The sequence below is a fragment of the Amblyomma mixtum genome, chromosome 10 (genome assembly GCF_055824585.1).
Source record: "Amblyomma mixtum isolate Tamu chromosome 10, ASM5582458v1, whole genome shotgun sequence".
Classification (NCBI taxonomy): domain Eukaryota; kingdom Metazoa; phylum Arthropoda; class Arachnida; order Ixodida; family Ixodidae; genus Amblyomma; species Amblyomma mixtum.
Window position 1 is genome coordinate 59,389,495 of NC_143021.1, and position 20,830 is coordinate 59,410,324.

Sequence of the window (20,830 nt, forward strand, 5' to 3'; positions counted from 1 at the left end):
GGAAAGTTTACTGCCGACATTCTGTGGAAGCGTGCTTCGGTTAGACAGGATGTGTTTGTTGTCGATTCGGTGAGCAATGCGATTCTTGGCTTACCGGCAATAGAAGCCCTGGGAATAGTTAAATTTGTGGATGAAGCATTAGTTCATCAGGTAGTGCAGACGCTATTTGGTTCCTTGTTCCGCGGTCTGGGGACCATGAAAGGCGAATACTGCATTCGTCTTAAACCAGATGCCGTGCCCTATGCCATTCACACTGCTCGTTGCATACCCATCCCGCTGCGAGATGGCGTGAAACAAGAGCTGGAAGAGATGGAACAGAATGGGGTCATTCGTAAAGTTCAAGGGCCTACGGAGTGGTGTGCTGGCATAGTGCCCGTCTTGAAGCCGTCAGGACAAGTGCGAATATGCGTTGACCTGACTCAACTAAACAAATCGGTGCAACGCGAAAGGTTTGTGCTCCCCACTGTTGATGAGACACTCGGGTTGCTCAGCGGTGCCGTCAAGTTTTCCAAACTCGACGCAAACTCTGGTTTCCATCAAGTGAGGTTAGCAAAGGAATGTCAGCCGCTCACAACCTTCATTACTCCGTTTGGCCGTTATTGCTTTGAGCGGCTACCCTTTGGCATAAGTTCGGCTCCGGAGTATTTCCAAAACCAAATGTGCAAGATTCTTGAGGGAATTCCGGGCGTAGTGAACCTAATGGACGATGTCCTTGTCTTTGGCTCTACTGAGAAGGAACACGACGAACGGTTGTTTCGCACCTTGGAACGCTTGGCCGAAAATGGTGTGACCCTAAACAAAGAAAAGTGCCAGTTCAGTGTAAAAGAGCTTTGTTTTCTTGGGTGCCGCGTGAGCCAAGATGGCATACGCCCGGATCCAGCGAAGGTTCGTGCAATTGCAGACCTAAAGCCGCCATCGAACGTTGCAGAAATGCGCAGATTTTTAGGTCTTGCTAATCATTGTTCACGATTCATTCCAGACTTGGCTGAGCAAACGACACCTTTGCGTCAACTGCTGCAACAGAACACTGAGTGGGTCTGGGCAGCGCCTCAGCAGATAGCTTTTGATAGTGTGAAGAGTGCTATCTGTTCAAATAGGTGTATGGCTAAGTTTGATGCACAACGTCCAGCGATAATTTCTGCAGATGCTTCGTCGTACGGCCTAGGAGCAGTTTTACTGCAAGTACAACCGAATAAAGAAAAGCAGCCAGTTGTTTTTGTATCAAGGTGATTGACAGCAACTGAAATGCGCTATGCGCAAATCGAAAAGGAGACTTTAGCTATAACATGGGCGGCGGAACGTCTCGAAAGCTATGTGCGTGGACTGCATATTACTGTAGAAACAGACCACAAACCGTTGGTTACTTTGCTAGGAAAGACGCCACTCGATCTGGTTACGGCTCGCATTCAAAGGTTCAGAATGCGGCTAATGCGGTTCAGCTTTGAGGTGCAGTATGTCCCGGGCAAAAATCTCGAAATAGCTGATGCACTCTCCAGAGCACCAGTGGCAGGCCAAAAGACCAAGAACTTTCTTTCGGTCGATGAAGTCAACTGTTACGTTGCCGGCGTGTTATCTGAGTTGAGCGAGTCGCAGCACTTCGGGCTAGTAGCCGAAGAACAGGCGAAGGACGAGACTTGTCGTACGTTGTGTCGCTACGTCCGTGAGGGGTGGCCTAGTCTACCTTCTTTATCGGCCGTTTTGAGGCCCTATTGGCAGGATCGCGCCGTTCTGAGCGTATGTAAAGGTATCCTAATGCACGGAACTCGCATTGTTGTGCCACACTGCCTTAGAAGCAGAATGTTAAAACTGCTTCATGAGGGCCACCAGGGTGTTTTAAGGTGTAGAGCAAGGGCAAGGGAGTCTGTGTGGTGGCCAGGTTTAAGCGCTGAGCTTGCGCTATTCATTGCAGACTGCCGCACGTGTTCCCAATTTCGCTTCCAGCCGTGTGAGCCAATGATCCCGACCTAGACACCTTCTCGGCCATGGCAAAGGGTTGTCGCGTATATCTGCCATGTGAAAGGCTGTAACTACTTGCTCATAGTTGATTACTTATCTCGATTTCCAGAATTGTGCCCGATGACCTCTCTTGGCAGCACAGAAGTTATTTATCATCTCAAGGTGTTTTCGACTCACGGTATACCGGAAACGCTGGTAACCGATAACGGTGCTCAATTTGTCAGCCAGGAGTTCAGCCAGTTCGCGAACTGTTATGGATTCAAACGTGTGACGTGTAGCCCTAGGTACCCGCAGGCAAATGGGGAGGTAGAAAGAATGGTAAAAACTGTGAAAGAGCTGTTGCTAAAATCTGGTGACCTACATCTGGCTTTGTTAGCATACAGGGACACGCTGGGACCCCCCTAGGAAAAACTCCAGCAGAGCTACTCATGGGACGGCGCCTTCACACTACCTTGCCTCTCCACCCAAAGAAGCTGGCACCAAAAACCCCCAATCTCAAAGAAGCACGGGAAAAAGACGCAGCTTTCAGGGAGACTCAGCAGCAAAATTATGATCGCCGGCATGCTGCCCGACATATGTTCCCGTTGGTGCCAGGTGATTCTGTTTGGGTCAAGGACTACAGACGAAAAGGTGTTGTGCTTCAGCGCGCAAAACGGCCACGCTCGTATATTGTGGTTTTGGAGAGCGGGGGCCAGATTGAACGAAACCGGCGAGCGCTAATCAAGCAGGCGCCAAAGAGAGGCTCGGATTCCAGGGACGGGGAGTATGAATTTCTGTCTAGGCTAGATGGTACAGAGGAGAATGGGAACTCTGTTTCCATTGCACAAACTGTCCCAGACGGTCCCGAGGAGAACGGGACGGAAGCTCTCCCAAGTGATCCGTTGCAGCCGCCGCCGGAAACCTCTTCGCCTGCGGTACAGGGTGAACATGTCACACGCTTTGGTCGAAAAGTGAGAAAGCCGGAACGGTACGGTATTTGTTAATACCATTCATGGAACCGCTTCCATTGAATAGTTGTTGTATTTTGTTTTGAAAGTTGCTGCTTTAGTTTTCTCAAAGGGAAAGGGAAGATGTGGCGTTATCGATCCTCGTGTGATAGTATCTATCGTAGCAAGTGCACGTGTACTCTTGTGATGCTCGGCGCATGCGTGACGTACTCCGTGTCTGTATATATACTTGTCAGGTTACAATAAACGGGGCTTTTTCCTTCAGGCGTGAGCCTGGGGGCGACGCACTAGTCTTCATCGTTGTGTCGTCCTGCGAAACACCGCAGATATCACTCTCTGGTCTACATATCCCTCAGCTCAGGTGCAGCAAGATTCCCTGCAAAATGCCCTCAGTCTTCTTCACAACTTTCTTGCTGACACTGGCCACTACCTCAACCTCTCCAAATCCTGCTATGTCCATGTAGGCTATAAAGCTGGCCGCCGTATTTTCAAACCCACTCCATTCGTGCTCACTATTGACAATGCCCCACTTCCTGTGGTGGAACATATCAATGTTTTGGGCCTGCACGTTCATGCTTCAGGCAAAGGCACGGCTTGGTTGTCAGCTATGCGCAAGAGTGCTATAAACACGCTTGGCCTCATCTGCAGAATAGCCAGTCCCTCTGAAGGTGCCCGTTCAGATACAGCTCGTCGACTTGTTCGTACTGTATTCCTGTATCAAGCTCAGTTTCAACAACTTACGAAATGGCAGTGGTCCACACTTGAAGCACTCAACCACGAAGCCTTGCGAGTCATCACTGGCCTACCCCAAGCAACTCCTATTTGTCTGCTGCAGGAGTATGCGCAACTCAACACACTGGAAGATTTAATTACTCAACGACAAACCAATAGAGCACGGAAAGTTTGTCTTCGTCCCATGTTCGTGCCTCAACCACTTCCATGGAACTACTGTGACATTACATCAAAGAAGCCTGCTCGTCATAAGAATTCGGAGTTCTCACCACCGTTACCACAAGCTTTTTCTACGCAACATCATAGCTGTATTCTTTACACAGATGTCGCCATAACCCCAACAGGAGGATCAACTGCTTTTATAAGCCCGACACACCCTCGACCCTACGGTCGACAAACCTACTGCACTGACACTTCATCTCTTCCTTTGGAGCTGCAAGTGATATAAATGCCATAGCAGCTTTACCTGACGACCGTCCTTATAACCAAGTGCACCTATCTACACAGTCACAAGTAGCTCTGAAGCATTTAAAGAAAGTACGTGGTACCCTTTCAGTTTCCAAGGCCATAAATGCTGCTTGTAAATATTACCCGGTGCCTATACTCATCCACTTGGTTCAAGCTCGCACAGATGCCCATAGCATTGAAGAAACTGAGCTCTAGGTAGTCGAGATATATAACGCGAGTTACAACGGCGATAAAGAACAGGTGAGGTAAATAAAATATGTTTGGTAAGCTCTTGAGAAGCATGTTAGAGGTGTGCCGTTGGGCAAGGGGGAGGGGGGTGACTGGCAAGTCAGTTTTGAGATGAGGGAAAGGTGTCGTGTTCGTTTTAGACCTGCATATGCAGAACAGCTTCCTCTCTCACAGGGGGAGCATGAGGGGGTCATGACGGCGGCCGCGTAAGAACTCTGCACAGGAGAAACTCCTTACTGACACGAGCTTCAGCAGACATCTATTACTCGCGCGACGCGGTGTCTGAAACTGCTCAACCTGAAGCGTTTTGTAGATGCGAAATCCGTCAGCTTTTCTCCTTGCGTACCTCAGATAGATGTCAGCATATACATAGCCGATGTACACCAATTTTGAGTTCATTTGATTTCTCGGATCTCGTCTTCAATTTATATCTTTTTGCAGCTGGCAACTAGTAAATAAAAGTGGGTAAAGTGAAAACATTTTGCATTTAGCAAGTTTTGCAGTTTGGATTTTATATATTTATATCACGCAGAAAAGTAAAGAGCATAAGGTTGATTGAAAATTACCCATGTTTGGAATTTTCTTACGGTCTGAACCCGTTTGAACCGGTTCGAATCGGAACGGAATGTCGCTCCGGAGCCGAACGCGGAACAGAACCCGAAAAGCGTGAACCCGAACCCCGAACCGAACCCGAAAAAATTCCGGTTCGACACCCCGGTGGCACCACATTTTTCATCCGCATAGGATTTCTCGGCGTTGTGAGCTTAGTTTGCTTGATTTCTTCGTGCTGCCATGTATTTTGCACAGCTCAAATCTTAAATTGAACCGCTCTCAGCGATCGCTCGAAAGGCTGTTGGGTTTTCAGCGTACTTTGAGACGTGTTATCAAAGTGGTCATTGCTAACAGCCATTTTTGTTGTCATTTCACGCGCACGAAAATATTTTCACGGTACGTTTTGTGAGGTAACCTTCACTCCACCGCCGGAACTATCGTTTTTCTATCGTTTTTTTCGTCCGTCATAAAATACGTGAGATAGCGCTCTAGTCTAGCAGGAGGGCAATAGTACTGCGTCGACTGCGAGTAAGTTTGGATAATATGCACAGCCGTCGGGAATAGGGCATGTTGATCTACCCTTTCCTTCATTCGAGTGAAGATCGTTTATATTCTTTAAATCTCTTTTGTGCCCCTATTGTTGTAACGTTTTTACCTGCTTTTTTCCTATTTAAAACTTTAACTGTGTCAAATGACTCTTATAAAGGCAAGATTTTCTTAGAACTGACCGCGTTGCCAGGAAAGTGTTGCCACCAATAAGCGCAACATGAAACACCGATCTGCGGACTACCAATGATTCTTGACACGCAATTATACATACAGATGAGTCTGGTGTGTAGTGCAATGAGTACACGACACCCTTATACTGCATGTTCTTGCTCGACAGGTCTCTCAATGCCGTACACAGATAAGGAGGCAGCTTTGGAGCCTCTTGGTCTCGCGCGTTGCTTGGAGGAAATAAGCAGAATATAACTGAAAAAAAAACTAGGTCACAGCTGGTCGCTCTTCGATCTCCAGTGGTGTCTAAATCGGCCTGTTTTGTCTACAAACAAAATTTCTGGAGGAGTTCTCTTGGTAGTAGAATATAGAACGGTTCTGGCAGTAACCTTCTAGAGATATTGCAAGGACTTTTCTCCCATGTGCCACTTACCAGACCACTTCAGGGTGAAGTCTAATTTATGTTAAGGCTTTGGCGTCGTAACGATGGAACTGTACGCGATTTGACTTCGTTTCAATGTTCGTTGTAAACGCCTGGACGCCTGCAAAAAATTAGCACACTGGTATAACGGCTCCTTGTGGAATGCAAGGTATTACGCCGTTAAGAGGTGATTAATGTTCCCGTCGTAAGCGTGGTTATCTTTCTAATATTTGTTCAGCGATACGCTACATATTAACGAAAAACCATTTATTTATTTGCAATTGCCTTCATTGCGCCCTGCATAAATGCTCCATCTTGATTTGCTTGATTCACAGTGTCGTCCATGGGAGCAGAGACGCATGACATGGAACTAGGATGCGACCCCATAGAAATTGTGGTAAGATGCTTTTCACAACGAATATTTTCTAGATCTTGGCCACAATGTGCAGCTGTCGCAGCCTGCCACACTGAGCGAAAGTGCCGTGACTACACGATGCACCCTAAAAGCGGTTCCTCAGCGGCTTCAATATGGCGGCGCTACGAACGGCTGCTGTGGAGGTCAGCCTATGTGGAATCACACTTCTTTTAAAATTGCAATGCAGAGTTGCTCTTGTTTGTTTATGGAAGCAACCTCGTGTGCGTGAAACAGTCTCATTTTTTAAGAGCGTAAGGAATGAACGCGAGATAGCGAGTTGACTGTCTGCAGTTGAAAGTCGTTGGCGTGAATGTGCAACTGTAGAAGGTCAATGCACTCTTTGGAAATCACTTAAAAGCGCTAATAGCTAGAATGAAGCGTTTTGTACAGTGATTGCATTACTAAGCTTGAAGATCAAGAAATTAAGACCCAGCGATTGTCAGTGCGCCATGCTTTTCCACAAAAATCATGCTAGAAAGCTTCAGCACTTCCGGTTACTAGGATTTTGTCTGAGCTAGATCCTCTTTTTTATTTTGCTGGAAGATGATCATTTATTAACAGTGAGCTAGATTATACTAGTAAAGGCTTATCATCACATGTACAGGTGAAAAGCGAGGTCAATGAGGTGGCCTTTTTCTGCGAGGTGTCTTATTGGAGCAATCAAGTGGGGGAAAGGCAGCTAAAGCGACAGCAAGGCATTTTCACCGTACGCGCCGAAAAGAGAAGGCAGAAAGAACTTTGCCGTGCATTTCCGAAGGCGCACGCGACTGCAAGTGCATCCCAGCGGAAGGGCCAGGCCCTCCTCCTCTCCCGCACCTTGGCGAAGCGGGGCGCGTGCGGGCGAACGTTCAAGAGAATTCTCTGGAGAACACGGGGGGGGGGGGAGGGTAGCATAGTTTAACGTAAAGCTTCATTGAGAGGCTGTAATTTAACTCATCCTGCGATGCCTCCTTTCTCTCTGAAGCCCTTGCCCTTTTCTGGAAATTTCCTACTAGGTTATTTAAGAGCGCGTTGCATCTTGTTATGCGGTTCGGGTCAGTCTTCGCGCAGCGGCGTAGACAAGCCCCAGTTTTCGGAGAGCCATGCAGAGTGAGCTTGGAGCTCGAGCGTACATTTGTGTCAGCTTTGGTAAATGAGTGCGTAGCTTCTGAATTATTCTCTCTGTCTATGTGCTTCTGTTCGGCTTTATTTTAGTGTTATAAAAGTCCAGTTCTTCTGTTCGTATGTGTGTCATCGTTCGTCCATCGTACGGCTGCCTGCTACGAGTCCATCGCCAAATCGAGCACCTCGTAGGAAGCGAGTTGTGAAGAAGGAAGAACTTGACATCTTTACTGGGGGCACGCGGGATTTAAGGGACAAATTTGTTTATTTTACGCGTAGACCAATGACACCTGGCCTGCTTTTTTGAAAGTCCACTGAATGCTTAAATACAAAAGTTATCTGACAATATCTGTTCTAGTTCTGACATTCTCAATTTTTTATCCTTCACTCATATACCAAACTGGCAGAAAGCTCTCTTGACAAAACATGATAACAGTCTGCAGTTATAGTGAGTTTCGCACAAAGGAATGGTTGATGCAGTTGAGTTCTCCTAATATCTTTACCAGCATTTTTTTACACAATCTACGGTTGCAAAATGTACACATCATTCTCATCTCAAATCAGTGCCGGGTCAAAAAAGTGAGAATGTAATTAAAATATACAGGATTGTCAGTGCATAAAGAATTTATCAAGGAACACAATGCAATAAACCGCATGAAAATCCGTGAATCCAGCGATGGTATGAAGTTGCCGCAGGGAGCCCAAGCAACGCGCCAGGCGGACTAGCGCAGCGTTCTACTGTCGAGCTATCTGGCGGAAGGAGAGTTACGAACTCTCCGACCCTGCACCTTCACCTCATGTTAAAGACAAGTTGTCTCCGTTGATAGTGTTTCGCAATTCTTTCGCCAGAAATTGATGCAACACATCTTATGCAGGGTAATTTAACCAGGTTATGAATGAATATTTAACAATAGGAATCTTTTTGAAATGGCAGGAGCGGTGTTTGAGAGATTTATTGAAACAATCTAATCATTTTTTTCAAATGGGAAGTCAGCTATGGAAGTGAGATACTAAAGATTAGCATGAATAGAGAACCATTACAATTGTTGCATTGTTCCATGTGGTCTTCTGACAGTCTTGTGTCACTATTATGGTTATTATGCTGTCCAACTGTCAGTGACTCCATTCTGCCTGCGCTTGGACTGATGTCAGGTGTCACCTGTTTGCTCTTGTTACTATGTTTAGAGTGGTGTATTTCCTGTATGACCGTCTCTCCTTTAAGTATTTGGCATGCCCCTGCTCAAAGTTAAGCATTCAATGTGAGTGCTCAGCAATATTCGATCTTGGCGCCTTGGTGGTCGTAGTTGCTTACTTATTTTTCAATTCTTATAAAATTCTCACTAAACGCCGCCATGCTACAGGGCATGTATAACCTGTGATTTAATTGGTGCAGGTTGCACAGAAAATTCGTAGCTTTTGGTTTTAACAATACACTTTGCCCTAGGTTTCTTTCATTCTGTGTGATCTGCTACACTCGGGGTATGACAAAACGGTATTTTCATAATAAGAAACACGTGTCGTCACTGCACTTGTGAACCTTAACTGCTCGGAATGGTTAAATAAGTTCTTTTTACTTTCCTAACAAGGAATTTTAAGCCCATCTGCAAAGTTAAATCTTTTTCATTGTTGATTATTTGATGTCTACTTTGTTGGCAGGTGCCTAGGTTTTTAACATTTCTCTGAATTCCGATTACAAAACGCGAGTATTTTTCTAGGCTCGTAATCAAGCAGAAATCCAAATTTGAATGGAGTGCGCTCATGAATTTTGAAATTATATTTGTTATATTTATGTTATACTTACTATATTTATTATTATTTTATTATCAAATAGATTATAATTTTTCAACGCGTGCCACACAACGTGACCACACACACAAGAAGTCCGGAAAACAGCGCGTGCTCGGGCGCTGGGTGCGCAACATAGGGTGGTATCCTCCCGGTGTCGCCTTTTGCGACACTTTCACTTGGCTCTTCGGTGATTGGCTTGAGCCGCGATGACGGTGTCGTGACGACCAACGTTCTTAGTTTCAGTTTTGCAGGTGCTCTCGGGAAGTGGCTAAAGTGGCGGTCACGGGAACTAGTTCCGCTGCGGGCGCGGGAGTTTCGCTCGCTGCAGTTACATTAGGCTAGTCAGATTTTCAAGCTGGTTTTTCGTGTGATGGTGCTGTTAATTTTGCGAAAACGTGTTTGTTTTGTGGTGAAATTTTTGCACTTGGTGACTTCAAGTGAGGGGTACACATGCCATCCTGCTTTGCGCCCGGCTTCACAAGTGGCAACAGAAGCGGTGCTACCGACCATCATTTTTTCAAACCGCCGCGCGATAAAAGCGAATTTAAAAGGTGGGAGCAGATGTTGCATCGCAAAGACAGACGGCTCTCTCACACGTCTAGGATATGTGAGCGTCATTTTGAGCATGAAGATATTATCACGGAGTACAAGCACGTTGTAAACGGGCAAGAGGTCCAAATTCTCCGTGAGAACTGGGCCCTAGGGCACGGTGCCGGCCCTCGACTCCTTCCCAGCATTCTAGATCGATTCTCAAAGCCAAAAATTGTGAAATGCAGACGAATATGACCAAAAACGCGTGCTGTCATGCATACTGTTAATTAAATGTGAAGATCTTTGAAGCGACAGTATACGTCCTCCTCAGGCGAGCCTTGCGTAGAGGCAGTCAGCCCGAACGAGCTGATACCTCTTTCCCTCCCGGCGGAAACCAGTATTACATCGACTGCACTGACGATTGGTGACCTGGCGACTGCGACTGTACTAGCTACGGAGTGGCAACAAGCAGGACGAAATAGCTGGGAAGGTGTCTGCAGTTTTATACTGCAGAAAGATAGCGGCAAGCCGTCAACTGATTCCCAAGGCTGTTGTCGTGGAGGAAGATGGTGGCTGCTTCGTGAACGGCTACAATAAGCTGCACAAGCAGCTGTTCAAAACTGTAGCTTCTGTCACTGACCTTGAAAACTGTCTGATGGAAACATCTAGATGGCTTATAAAGATCTGTGCAGGAGTAAATAAAACTCTTGATGAACAGCCTACGAAGTCGGAACCTGTTCATCGCAAACACTGTTAAGTTTTTTTTTTTTCGAAGCAGCTAATCTGTGCGCGTTGCATGCGTTTGCGAAGACATGTTCGAGCGAAGAAGAAAACGGCAGCGTGCCTCGTGCAGTGCCTCGTTCATATATCGTTCGCGCCAACCCCAGTGGTTGTACCTTTGTGCCCTCCAAGCGGTACAGCTTTTCGCCATGTACCAACTGCAGTTATGCCATATTTTTGTTTGCTCACGCCGGAAAAAATTCATTTACCTGCAGTTATGGGTGCGGCGCCGCCCCTCTTTAGGAGTGTAGCGGACGACACGCGAGATGTGTAGAAAAGCGCGACTGCAGCGCCGTTAGTTCCAGCGACGTCCACGTTAGGCACGCCAGCAAGCGGCGAGTATAGGGAGCTGCGAAACTGAAACTATCTAAGAACGTTGATGACAACAACAGATCCGCTTTCCTTTTACGTCATCGTGACGTCGCCTCCATTTCCTACACTTTGTCGAACAACGCAATACGCTGAAGAGGTTCGCGCGGGTGATGGGCTACGAAACTGATACCAGACGTCATGAATCCCATTCTCCTCGCCTGGTTTTTGAGCCGCAAAGAAGAGTGCTGTACCCGCGGGCATCGCGACCCGTTTGCCTTGCCCGAAGAATCTTTTCAGCGGCATTAGCGGCTGCCGAAGAGCACAGCACTGTGGCTACCGTCCGCTGAGCCGGGTGCAGCTTGCCATGCGAACTTACTTTGCACTGTCGTAAACAGATGACGAAGCAGACGTTGCCCGCTGCGACCAGATGGCCTTTGCAGCGTTTGCGCTCGCGGCTACATCACCCTTCAAGGAATTGTAATGCACCTTAGCGCCACGAAACAGTGTCCGCACGAGCCAAGGAGGATTTAAAGCAATGCGACAACTTTTACAAATATACAACTGAACATTAAACACCTCCGTGCTGTCGTTCACATGTTTCAACCACCGATGTGGCTGGAAAGAGCTGTGGACGAGGCCATAAGCCGTGCTAGTGCCCATGAATAGTTGCCTCTCTAGCAAAGCAGACATAAAACGTACAGAGGGCAAAACGCTTGACTAGAAAACGCTATGGGCGTGTTTTTGGCTGAATACGCGCTACCTGGCGACAGCATTTGGTTAAAAATGGTCTGGATGTAATCGTGTGCAGTTAAACTCATTGTATTTCATCGCCATTTATTGCCTTCCTGCCTCAGCTGCTTTGGGAGCTGTGGAAATCACAGTTCTCTCGTTCTAGAGATGTGTTTTGCCCTCTGTACATGACAGCATTCGTACACGCATTATTGAGGAGTAATGCCATTTGATTGGTCGACATTATGTTTCAGAAACCGACATGACAAGCGCCATTTTCATCACGTTTTAAACCGCAATCGCACTCGTAAATCTAATGATAAATTTAAATAAGAGCCATCAGTATTGCATTATAAATACTGATTCTAGTACCTACATTATATTGCGTGAAAAAAAATAAACATATCTGCAATAATTTACAACTATTAATCAAAGATGCGAAACTACTACTGCTTGTTAATCAACAGTGGTATTTGTCGCTTTTTGGAGTGAGCGAAAGCACCGCCGACGAAAGTGTCGGGAGCATTTTCGGTTTCTTCGAGCAACTGTGCGCACTTTTTTAGGCGCCGCCCTAATGCGACCTGTCGCAAAAGGCGACACCGGGAGAGTGCACCCGTGGTTCTAAAAACGGCGTGTTCTACGTCGACGTCGCAGGTCCGACTCCATCGGGCCACTACAAGGCCGCCGCAGTGCACCAGAACATGTAAACTTATGGGCTCGCCTTCCGCGCCGAAAGTGCCCACCGGGCTGAAGAAGTCTCTATCGCCCTCGCGATCGCATTCTCCCAATGCAAGGTTCTTATTTCTGACTCGCGTTTCGCTCACAAGAGCTATGTTAAAAGTGAGGTATGTGCTCTAGCCTGTGATATACTCCGAACCCACACTTAGACACACCGTGTGGCACCGGCCCATAGGGACTCCCTGGAAACAGGGTGTCGAACCGGAATTTTTTCGGGTTCGGTTCAGGTTCGGGTTCACGCCTTTCGGGTTCAGTTCCGGGTTCGGCTCCGGAGCGACATTCCGTTCCGGTTCGAACCGCTCCGGATAGCGTCGAACCGGTTCAAACGGGTTCAAACGAGTTCAGGCTATAAAAAAATTCTGAACGTAGGTTTTTGTTCAACCTTGTTTTGCTGTTTACTTTTCTTTGTGATATCAGCATGTAAAACAGCAGTGCAAAATTTGCTCAATGCGAGATGTTTTACTGTCCGCGGCAAAAAATTTAAATTTACGCAAGAGCCGCGAAATCAAATGAACTCAGAATTAGTGTACACCGGCTATGCATATATACTAGACTCTATCTGATGAGATACATAAAAAGAAAAGCTGATGGATTTTTCATCTACAAAACCTTTCAGCTTCAGCAGTTTGGGAGTCCCCGTCAGGCGAATAATAAGTCTCTCTTGAAGCCTGCGTCAATCGGGAATTTCTCCAGCGAAAAATGCTTAAGCGGGCGCCATCAGGACCGCCTCATGCGCCCACTATGAGCGGAAGTTGTCTTGTATTTGCAGGTATATACAGCCAAGACATCTTTCTGTTACCCCAAAAGCGGCTTGCCAGTCACCCCCCTCTGGCACACCTGCAGCATACATCTAGAGAGTTTACCAAAAATATTTTATTTTCATTTCCTGCTCTACATCGTCTTTGTAACACGCATTATATGTCTCAATCACCTATAGCTCAGTTTCTTGAAAAACACAGCTAATCGTGGCTTGTCGCTAGGACAGTGTAAAATTAAAATTTTGTCCTATGCTGATGTCGTCTCCGTCTCTTGCTCTGATGAAAACAATATGATAAAAAAGCAGGCTTGCATTGGTTGGGGGCTCTTCGTGTCTGTACGGACACAAACTTTCGACGTCTTCGATGCGACGTTGCGCTGTGAATATGTTGCAATTGGTGCATTGCATGAGGACAATCGTAAATTCGTTAAATAGAATCTTTTTTACTTTTCTGGGTCGCTTTCAAAGGGAGCCCATGCGTGGACAGAATTTAATGCTACCTTGATACAGTATGCTGAGTCATTCGTGCAGTTTTTGTCCAGTAACCTGTTTCATGATTTTTATTTTTCGAAACCGAAAACCACCGTTTCCTGACAGCTTCGCTTAATAAGTGACTAAATGCTATCTGTATTTTATGTTCATGGTCGTGAGGGAATTTTGTGCTGATACACTTGATTTCCTAAGTATTCGCTTTTCCTGAGAATACCTGTACGGCTTCTCCAGAAGGCAGCTGACAAAGGTTCTGATCGGTCATTACTTCCTCTACGTGTAGCCTTACCTAGCCTTTCTTGGCGGCCTTATATTAAGGCGAGTTCAGAGGATGTACATTCAATAGGCCCCAAAAACCTTTCTTAGACTTCAAAAGTAGACCTTACGTTTTAGGACATGCCATCGAGCCAAGCGGACGTTTGTGCCATGATCAGTGAATTGCAACATCTCCAAGCAAGGAGGAACTATTGAACAACGAAATTATTTGTGACGCTATGTTCGCTTGAGACATAGCTCACTTCAGCAGTCTCTTAAAAAGGATATTGAGGTCATGGCTTACACTGTAAGATTTGTGCCAGTAATGAAGGACACCGGAATTCCGTGTGAACTTTTCCTGTTAATAAGACTGCTTAGCGTGTGAAGAAGCCGTATGCTTTATAAACACGCACAATCGCCACTTTCGGCGAGGTCACTGTTCAGAGAACAGTTCATTTTAGCTCAGAACTTATATGCTGCGAAAGTTCAACCTCCTGACTGATCGCCCTTTCTTGACGTGTGCGCCTTCAGGAATTTTTATGTGCGGGTAGAGCAAGGGAGTGATAGTGGCATGAGGCCGTATGCCGAGGTCGCGGAATTCGACCCAGTCAAGTAAGGCAAGACGAGGTCAGAGAGTTTCCTGATATTCCATGCATGCGGCAACAATAAAAACAATCTTCGAAGATGGCCGAGTAGCCCAAGGCTTCAGTGAACGAAGCTTCTCTGTTGCGCCCGCCGCCACTGGCTCGATTCCCACTCAGGGTTAGAGTATTGTAGTAGGTTTGTTTACTGCGTTAGCAGCTTAGTCCCCTTTCTCAAAAATTCAAAAATTTCCGTGGTGTATGCGTGTGCATGTGCGTGCGCGTGCGCGTGTGCGTGCGTGCATGCGTGCGTGCGCTTAAGCATGTGTATGCAAACGCGTGCATAATCTGATGGGCGCACATCCGGGCACTCACTGGCAAAAAAATTGACAGATGGTTGCAATTGTCGTAATGCGACGTTTAAGCGCAACTGATCACACGCTACCTGGCATGTGGCGTATTATGCTGCTAGCCGCTCTGGGGGTCTTCCCGTGGAAGCCACCTTCCAGGTGGCGTTTAATTCGCTCTGCTACTTGGCCAACCGGTTACGCCGACTACTACGCGGAACGCTGGAACGGGCGCATAATAGCTTCGGTCTAAAATGCCCCATCTACCTGCAGCCGCTTTACCTGAGATGGAATGCTGTGAATGCTGCACGTGTGCCATTGCAAAGCGTTCCACTAAATAACGCGTAAATGCTAGCGAATCCTGACGCCGCTTTGCAATAACTTGTATTTGAATCGTCGCGGTGGTGAACGGCGAGGCGCCGCTCAGTCGGCCATTCGCTTGCATGTGAACCAACCATAAGCCTCTCGCCTAAGACACAAACAACCCGAAGCGAGGGTTCTCGCACAGCTTCTGCCCTCACCGTTCGACCACGTTTTTCATGTGGCACTCTCGGTAAAAGAAGACGCATTACGTTCGCTGCTATTGACGAGGGTGGCGCTGGTGAACACTCTGATGGTTCGGTTACACTACACCCCGGTTGCACCCCCGAAAGCCAAAAAGATTAGACAGCCGTCACCGCAGCGCGGAAGTAGCGGAGATTTTAAATTTCCTCACTGTGCGCTTTTCTTTAGATTATACCTATATAGTCTCTCCAGAAGGCAGACGACTCAGGTACTTACAGGGCATTTGTATCCTGTACTGTTGTATCGGCAACCTTTTCTGGAGTTCCTTAAAAAACGTGTAAAGCAAATGTACATTTATTTCGTCTGCTGCAAAAGCGTTCTTCTCTAAAATTCACACACCGACGCTGCCTGTCAAGGCATTACTTCATGCTGAGAAGATGTTTGTGTCATGGACGGTAAATTGCCGCGTATGCAATGCGCCAAAGACCGTTGACCATTGTTTTATTCTTTGCAATGATGCTACGTTCTTCTGCGACATAATTTCGGCGAAAGTGCACTCTAGAAGGGCATTGAAATCACACGGATTTATACCCGTTTCTTTCCGGTGTAGAAAAACTGTGTTGTGCCGTGTGATCTATTTATGTTGCTGTGAATCTTTACTGTCAAGAGCCGTATGATGGACCGCCGCCGAATCACCGGGGTCATCGAAATCTTTGTTCCGTGAGCAGTGCGCTTTGGTGAGGGAAGTATGCGTTGCCCTGGAAGGGCCGCCTTGCTGGCTCACCTATCTAGATGCATGGGTGGGCCTCACAGACTTCTGATGTTTAGGGAGTTGGGGATTTGCATTGGTATGGTGGGCTCGTATTGCACAGCCTGGTGTTTTATGGCATGGGCTTACTCCGATTTTCCTTTTCGGCACTATTTCCATGCAATAAAGAAGAAAATCGTCGCTATAGCTCAGTTGGTAGAGCACCGGACGCAAAATTCGAACAAGGGTTCGGATCCTATTTTCGCAGTGTTTTTTTTTCAGTTTAATCAATTATCGTTAAAAGTAATTACTCTTTAAGCTCCTATTGATGAGCACCACCAATTACTTTTAAAAATGTACATCCCCTATGCTCCTTGATTTCGGTTATTGTTGGCTTCCCTCATGTGCGGCAGAGAGGCAGATATAAGCCGCCCGTCAGAGAATTCAAGATACAGCAATCTGAGAACAGCGTGACGAAGCTGCCCGCTAGCGATTGGCATTTTTTTTATATAAGCAGAACAATTTCAGTGCATCGACATTATCGAAAATCACTTCATCGCAGTTACGTTTCATTTCAGTATTTATTTATTTAGTATTTATTTAGTAAGGAACCCACAGCGCCATGGCATTACAGTGTGGGGGGGGGGGGGGGGGCAATGTACAACAAAGAAGCACACATGACACCTCCGCTCGCAGGCAGAGTTACAAGCATAAAACTTTCACCATGTACATCTCACTTCAAAAGAACACATCACAATCACATCACATCATTAAAGAACGAAAGAACGCATCATTTGATGTCACACTCACAACATCGCTCGGTAGTCTGTTCCATTCTCTAATGGTTTTCGGAAAGAAAGACATTTTAAACAATTCAGTTTTTGCCGCGAATTCGCGGACTTTAAAAACATGGCACCTTTCTAGGCGTTTTTCACATCTCAGCGAGCGCATGTATTTCCGCATTGCCTCTTTGTGTAATCACTATTTTTTTTCTGAGTATCGTACCGCTGCTACATGCCCGCCTTTCATTGTTTATTTCCGTCACGTGCAACAAATAATGTTCAGATTCTTTAAAAAGAAAACACATATGTATATTTCTTTGTTTTGTAATAATAGTATTATGTGTGTTCTAACGCGTCGAAGCGGCGCGGAGTCTATCAGGAACGCTGTAGTGGAGAACTCTAGATTAGCGTAGACCAGCTAAGGTTCTTCAGAATGCACTCACATCGCACAGTACACACGCATTTTTGCATTTCATCGCTATAAAAATGCGACCTCGCCACCGGTATCAAACCCGCGACCTTGGCATTAGCAGCCGAGCACCACAGCCACTGAGCCATCATGAGGGGTCTTATTTATTATCTGCTATCTGAGGCAAGGAATACCTCAGAAAGTAAACGTTGCACAACGTGATTGGATCATTGCACCTGTGATTCACATATTTATGGTACTCCACACCAAGAAAAGGAAACCATTCTCACTCAGTGCTTTACGAGTTAAAGCAGTGCTAACAATACGAGTAAAGCTGTGCGTAAGCACGTGAAATGGGGATACTATAAAATCCAACATTTCACGTAATCTGATTTAAAATACTTTACAATTACCAAAAGCACATTGAGGAAACGCCAATTAGCTTTCTTCCTAGACACGAGACTTCTTTCAGTTTTGTTGTTGACCTGGATGCCATTTCGACTGGATGACAATTTCGCACTCTATAGCGCCGACAGCTTTCGCTGAGTAAATCTAAGCCCTGACATATGCCATTTGTTCTGAAAAAAAGAAAAAAAGTATGCCGTGTTGCACAAAATGGGCGGCTGAACCGAGTCCCGAACCGGTTCGGAACGGTTCCTTTGAATCCTTCCGGTTCGGGTTCAGTTCCAAGATGGCGAAAAAAATTTGGGTTCGGTTCGGTTCCAGTTCCGGGCGAAAATTCGGGTTCGGTTCCGGTTTCGGGTTCGGGTTCGGTTCCGGTTCGACACCCTGCCTGCAAACGAAGCTGCGAATGCGGCTGCTCGAGCACTTATCCCCCGGGCACATACTTACGCGTCCTCCCCAGCCGATGAGCCAAGCCGACCGCTCCTGCTGTTTCGAGAAATCATCAACGATTGCCAAAACAGGCATCACCAGTTCCCTCCCTTGGCAAAGGGGCTGTCCAAAGCAGACGAACACATTCTGCGACAGCTATAGACGAACGCCTACCGGTGCTAGCTATGACCCGAAAATTAATGCTTTGTGCCCACACGAAGGGGAACTCTGTTCTCTGGCCTACATGGTCTGGGCCTGTCAACACAGTACCCACTTTTCTCCCCACCCCAACCCACTAAAAAGGTTTCGTTTGGTTTTATGGGGTTTAACGTCCCAAAGTGACTCAGGCTATGAGAGACGCCGTAGTGGAGGGCTCCAGAAATTTAGACCACCTGGGGTTCTTCAACGTGCACTGACATCGCACAGCACACGGGCCTCTAGAATTTCTCCTCCAAAGAAATTCAACCGCCGCGGCCGAAATCAGCCCCCCCCCCCCCCCCCCCCCACCCCACTAAAAAGGCTTGGGAGACCTTCCCCTGAAATGCTTGAGCGCGACGGCGCAAGCTGCCCTCGCAGATCGGGCTCGCGAGGAAGCGGGATCTTGCGGAATCCCAGACTAGGGACGCGGACCGGGAGATTGCCGGCATTCACTAGATGTGCCGGCTCATCCTCTATATTTGTTTATTAATGATTTTACTCTCTCTCTATACGCTTAAATTTCGGGATTTTCCGACGTTCCGAGGAGAAATGTGTTCAGAAATGTGTTCGCTTCACTGTGGCGCACAACATGAACTCTTCTTTCTTAGAGTAATATATTAGAACACCTGCAAATACAGGTTACACAACGAAGCAGTTTACGAAGTTATGTTATTGTTTTCTCATTTTATAGAGTTATTCAGTCGGGCACATTAAAGCTCCTCGTAATCTACATTTCTTTGTCTCACAATCAAAAATCGTTTTGCGTGTACACTATAGCATGCAATAATAGAGCGGGCGTTTGAAATAAGCAACAGTGCTTGAGCAGGAAGACGTTAGTTCAGCTTGGGTTTCAAAAAAAGATCTGGACAGAGTTCTGTTCCTGGATCCTGGCCGCTTGTGTTCAAACAGTACTTTCTTAACTTGCCCTGTTTGAAAGGACCGCTACGGAATCAACGTGGTAACTGAAAGTTACCAAAATACAGTAATCTGAAACTAATGCAAAACACCGCTGTAAATGAGCACCAGAGGGCGCTAGTTTACTTGTCGGGCCTTCTTGTTTCGCGTTGGCAATTCGCGTTTGTGAAACACGTCTGTCTTTTATTTATTATATCTGCGTGGGGTGCGAAATTCGGGTAAAATCATGTTTTATGTGAAAAAAGTTTTTCCTCACAATAAGCTTTGTGAAGGAAATCTATGTTCGCATCTCCTCCGCTTTCTACAGGCGTACAGAGTCACTCACACCTAAAGGCATACAGACACAACATTCTAAATGCAAACGAGCGATACGATTTGCTTGACTGCCGTTCCAGAATGACATCTGGCTTGTTTCAATCGCAGGTGTGAATTGAAGCATCAGAATTTTAATGCTGTCCGAGTAGCCGCTCTGCATTTCCATCCTCATCGAGTGACGTCGAGTGTACTTACCCTATTTGCTCTGATGTTACCAAACGCAGTGGTTGTTCACAGGAGCAACAAGTGCTTTCGGGAGACGCCGACGTCATTAGTGTAGCATTATCAAGCACGCGTGATGCAGTGTTATCAAGCACGCGTGCTGATGTATAGCAAGAGCAGGATGGCTCACACGTGTCGCACTCTTGCTTATCAGGGCCAGTCATGTGACCTTTGCAGTGTCGTTATCAAGCCAGAAACACCAAGCAATAAACGTTCATTCTTCGTTCCACCCACCGGCTACGTTCCGTTACTTCAGTGGCAACGAGAATGACAGCTGCACGATGATAGCCAGGCCACCCGAGTTCGAGGACACGACCAGTAGCTGGAGCACTTACCGTGTTCGCTTGGAGGCCTTCTTTGAGGGTCACGGCATCACATATTCAGGGAAACAGCGTGCGCTTCTGGTGTCGGCACTGAGTGACAACGTGGTTCGCGTGCTTCAAGGCCAGTGGCAGTCGGAATCGGTGAACAGCCCGAGCTACGAGGCCGCCGTACAGCACCTGGATAACCACTTCGATCCCCAAGCCAATGAGATAGCAGCGAGCTACGCTTTTTTCATGAGGAACCAAGCGGAAGGCGAAAAGGTACGGGACTACATCACCGATCTGAGACACCTCGCAAAGGATTGCAGTTTTCAGTAGTTTTTGGACAGCATGTTGCGGGATCGGATTGTCTGCGGAATACGTGATGAACAAGCTCGACGATACATGTTGTCGCAAAATAAGTTGAACCTGGCGGAGGCAGCAGCTTTTGCTCTAGCAGCGGAAACCGCAGAAGCGAATGTCCGGGCAGTGCAAGAAAGGAGCTTCAACTAAAGGCTGGAGATGTGGCTCGAACCATGCTTCGGAAGTATAGACACAAGAAAGCGACGTGTCACAAGTGTGGCAGGAAGGCACACCTGGCAAGGATGTGCTCCATTAGTCGCGCTAACATCTCGGGAACTTACGCGGCGAAGGAGCTAGACGCCATTGACGCAAGCGGAGATGAAATGCTCTACGCTTTGGTGGCTCACAGCTACAGTAGTAACCAGTCCGCACGCCCATTCGAAAGGGATTTCAT

The 20,830-nt window shown here is 46.9% G+C and overlaps 1 protein-coding gene across 1 annotated transcript in view; it reads left to right on the forward strand.

Moving 5' to 3' along the window:
• LOC149325895 (histone-lysine N-methyltransferase PRDM9-like) overlaps window positions 1-20,830 on the forward strand; it is a 176,711-nt gene that overhangs the window by 28,821 nt on the left and 127,060 nt on the right. The window contains exons 3-4 of the mRNA XM_089562818.1: window positions 2,698-2,745; window positions 6,372-6,418. Coding sequence (XP_089418944.1) covers window positions 2,698-2,745; window positions 6,372-6,418 — 95 coding nt within the window. The remainder of the gene's footprint in view (window positions 1-2,697; window positions 2,746-6,371; window positions 6,419-20,830) is intronic.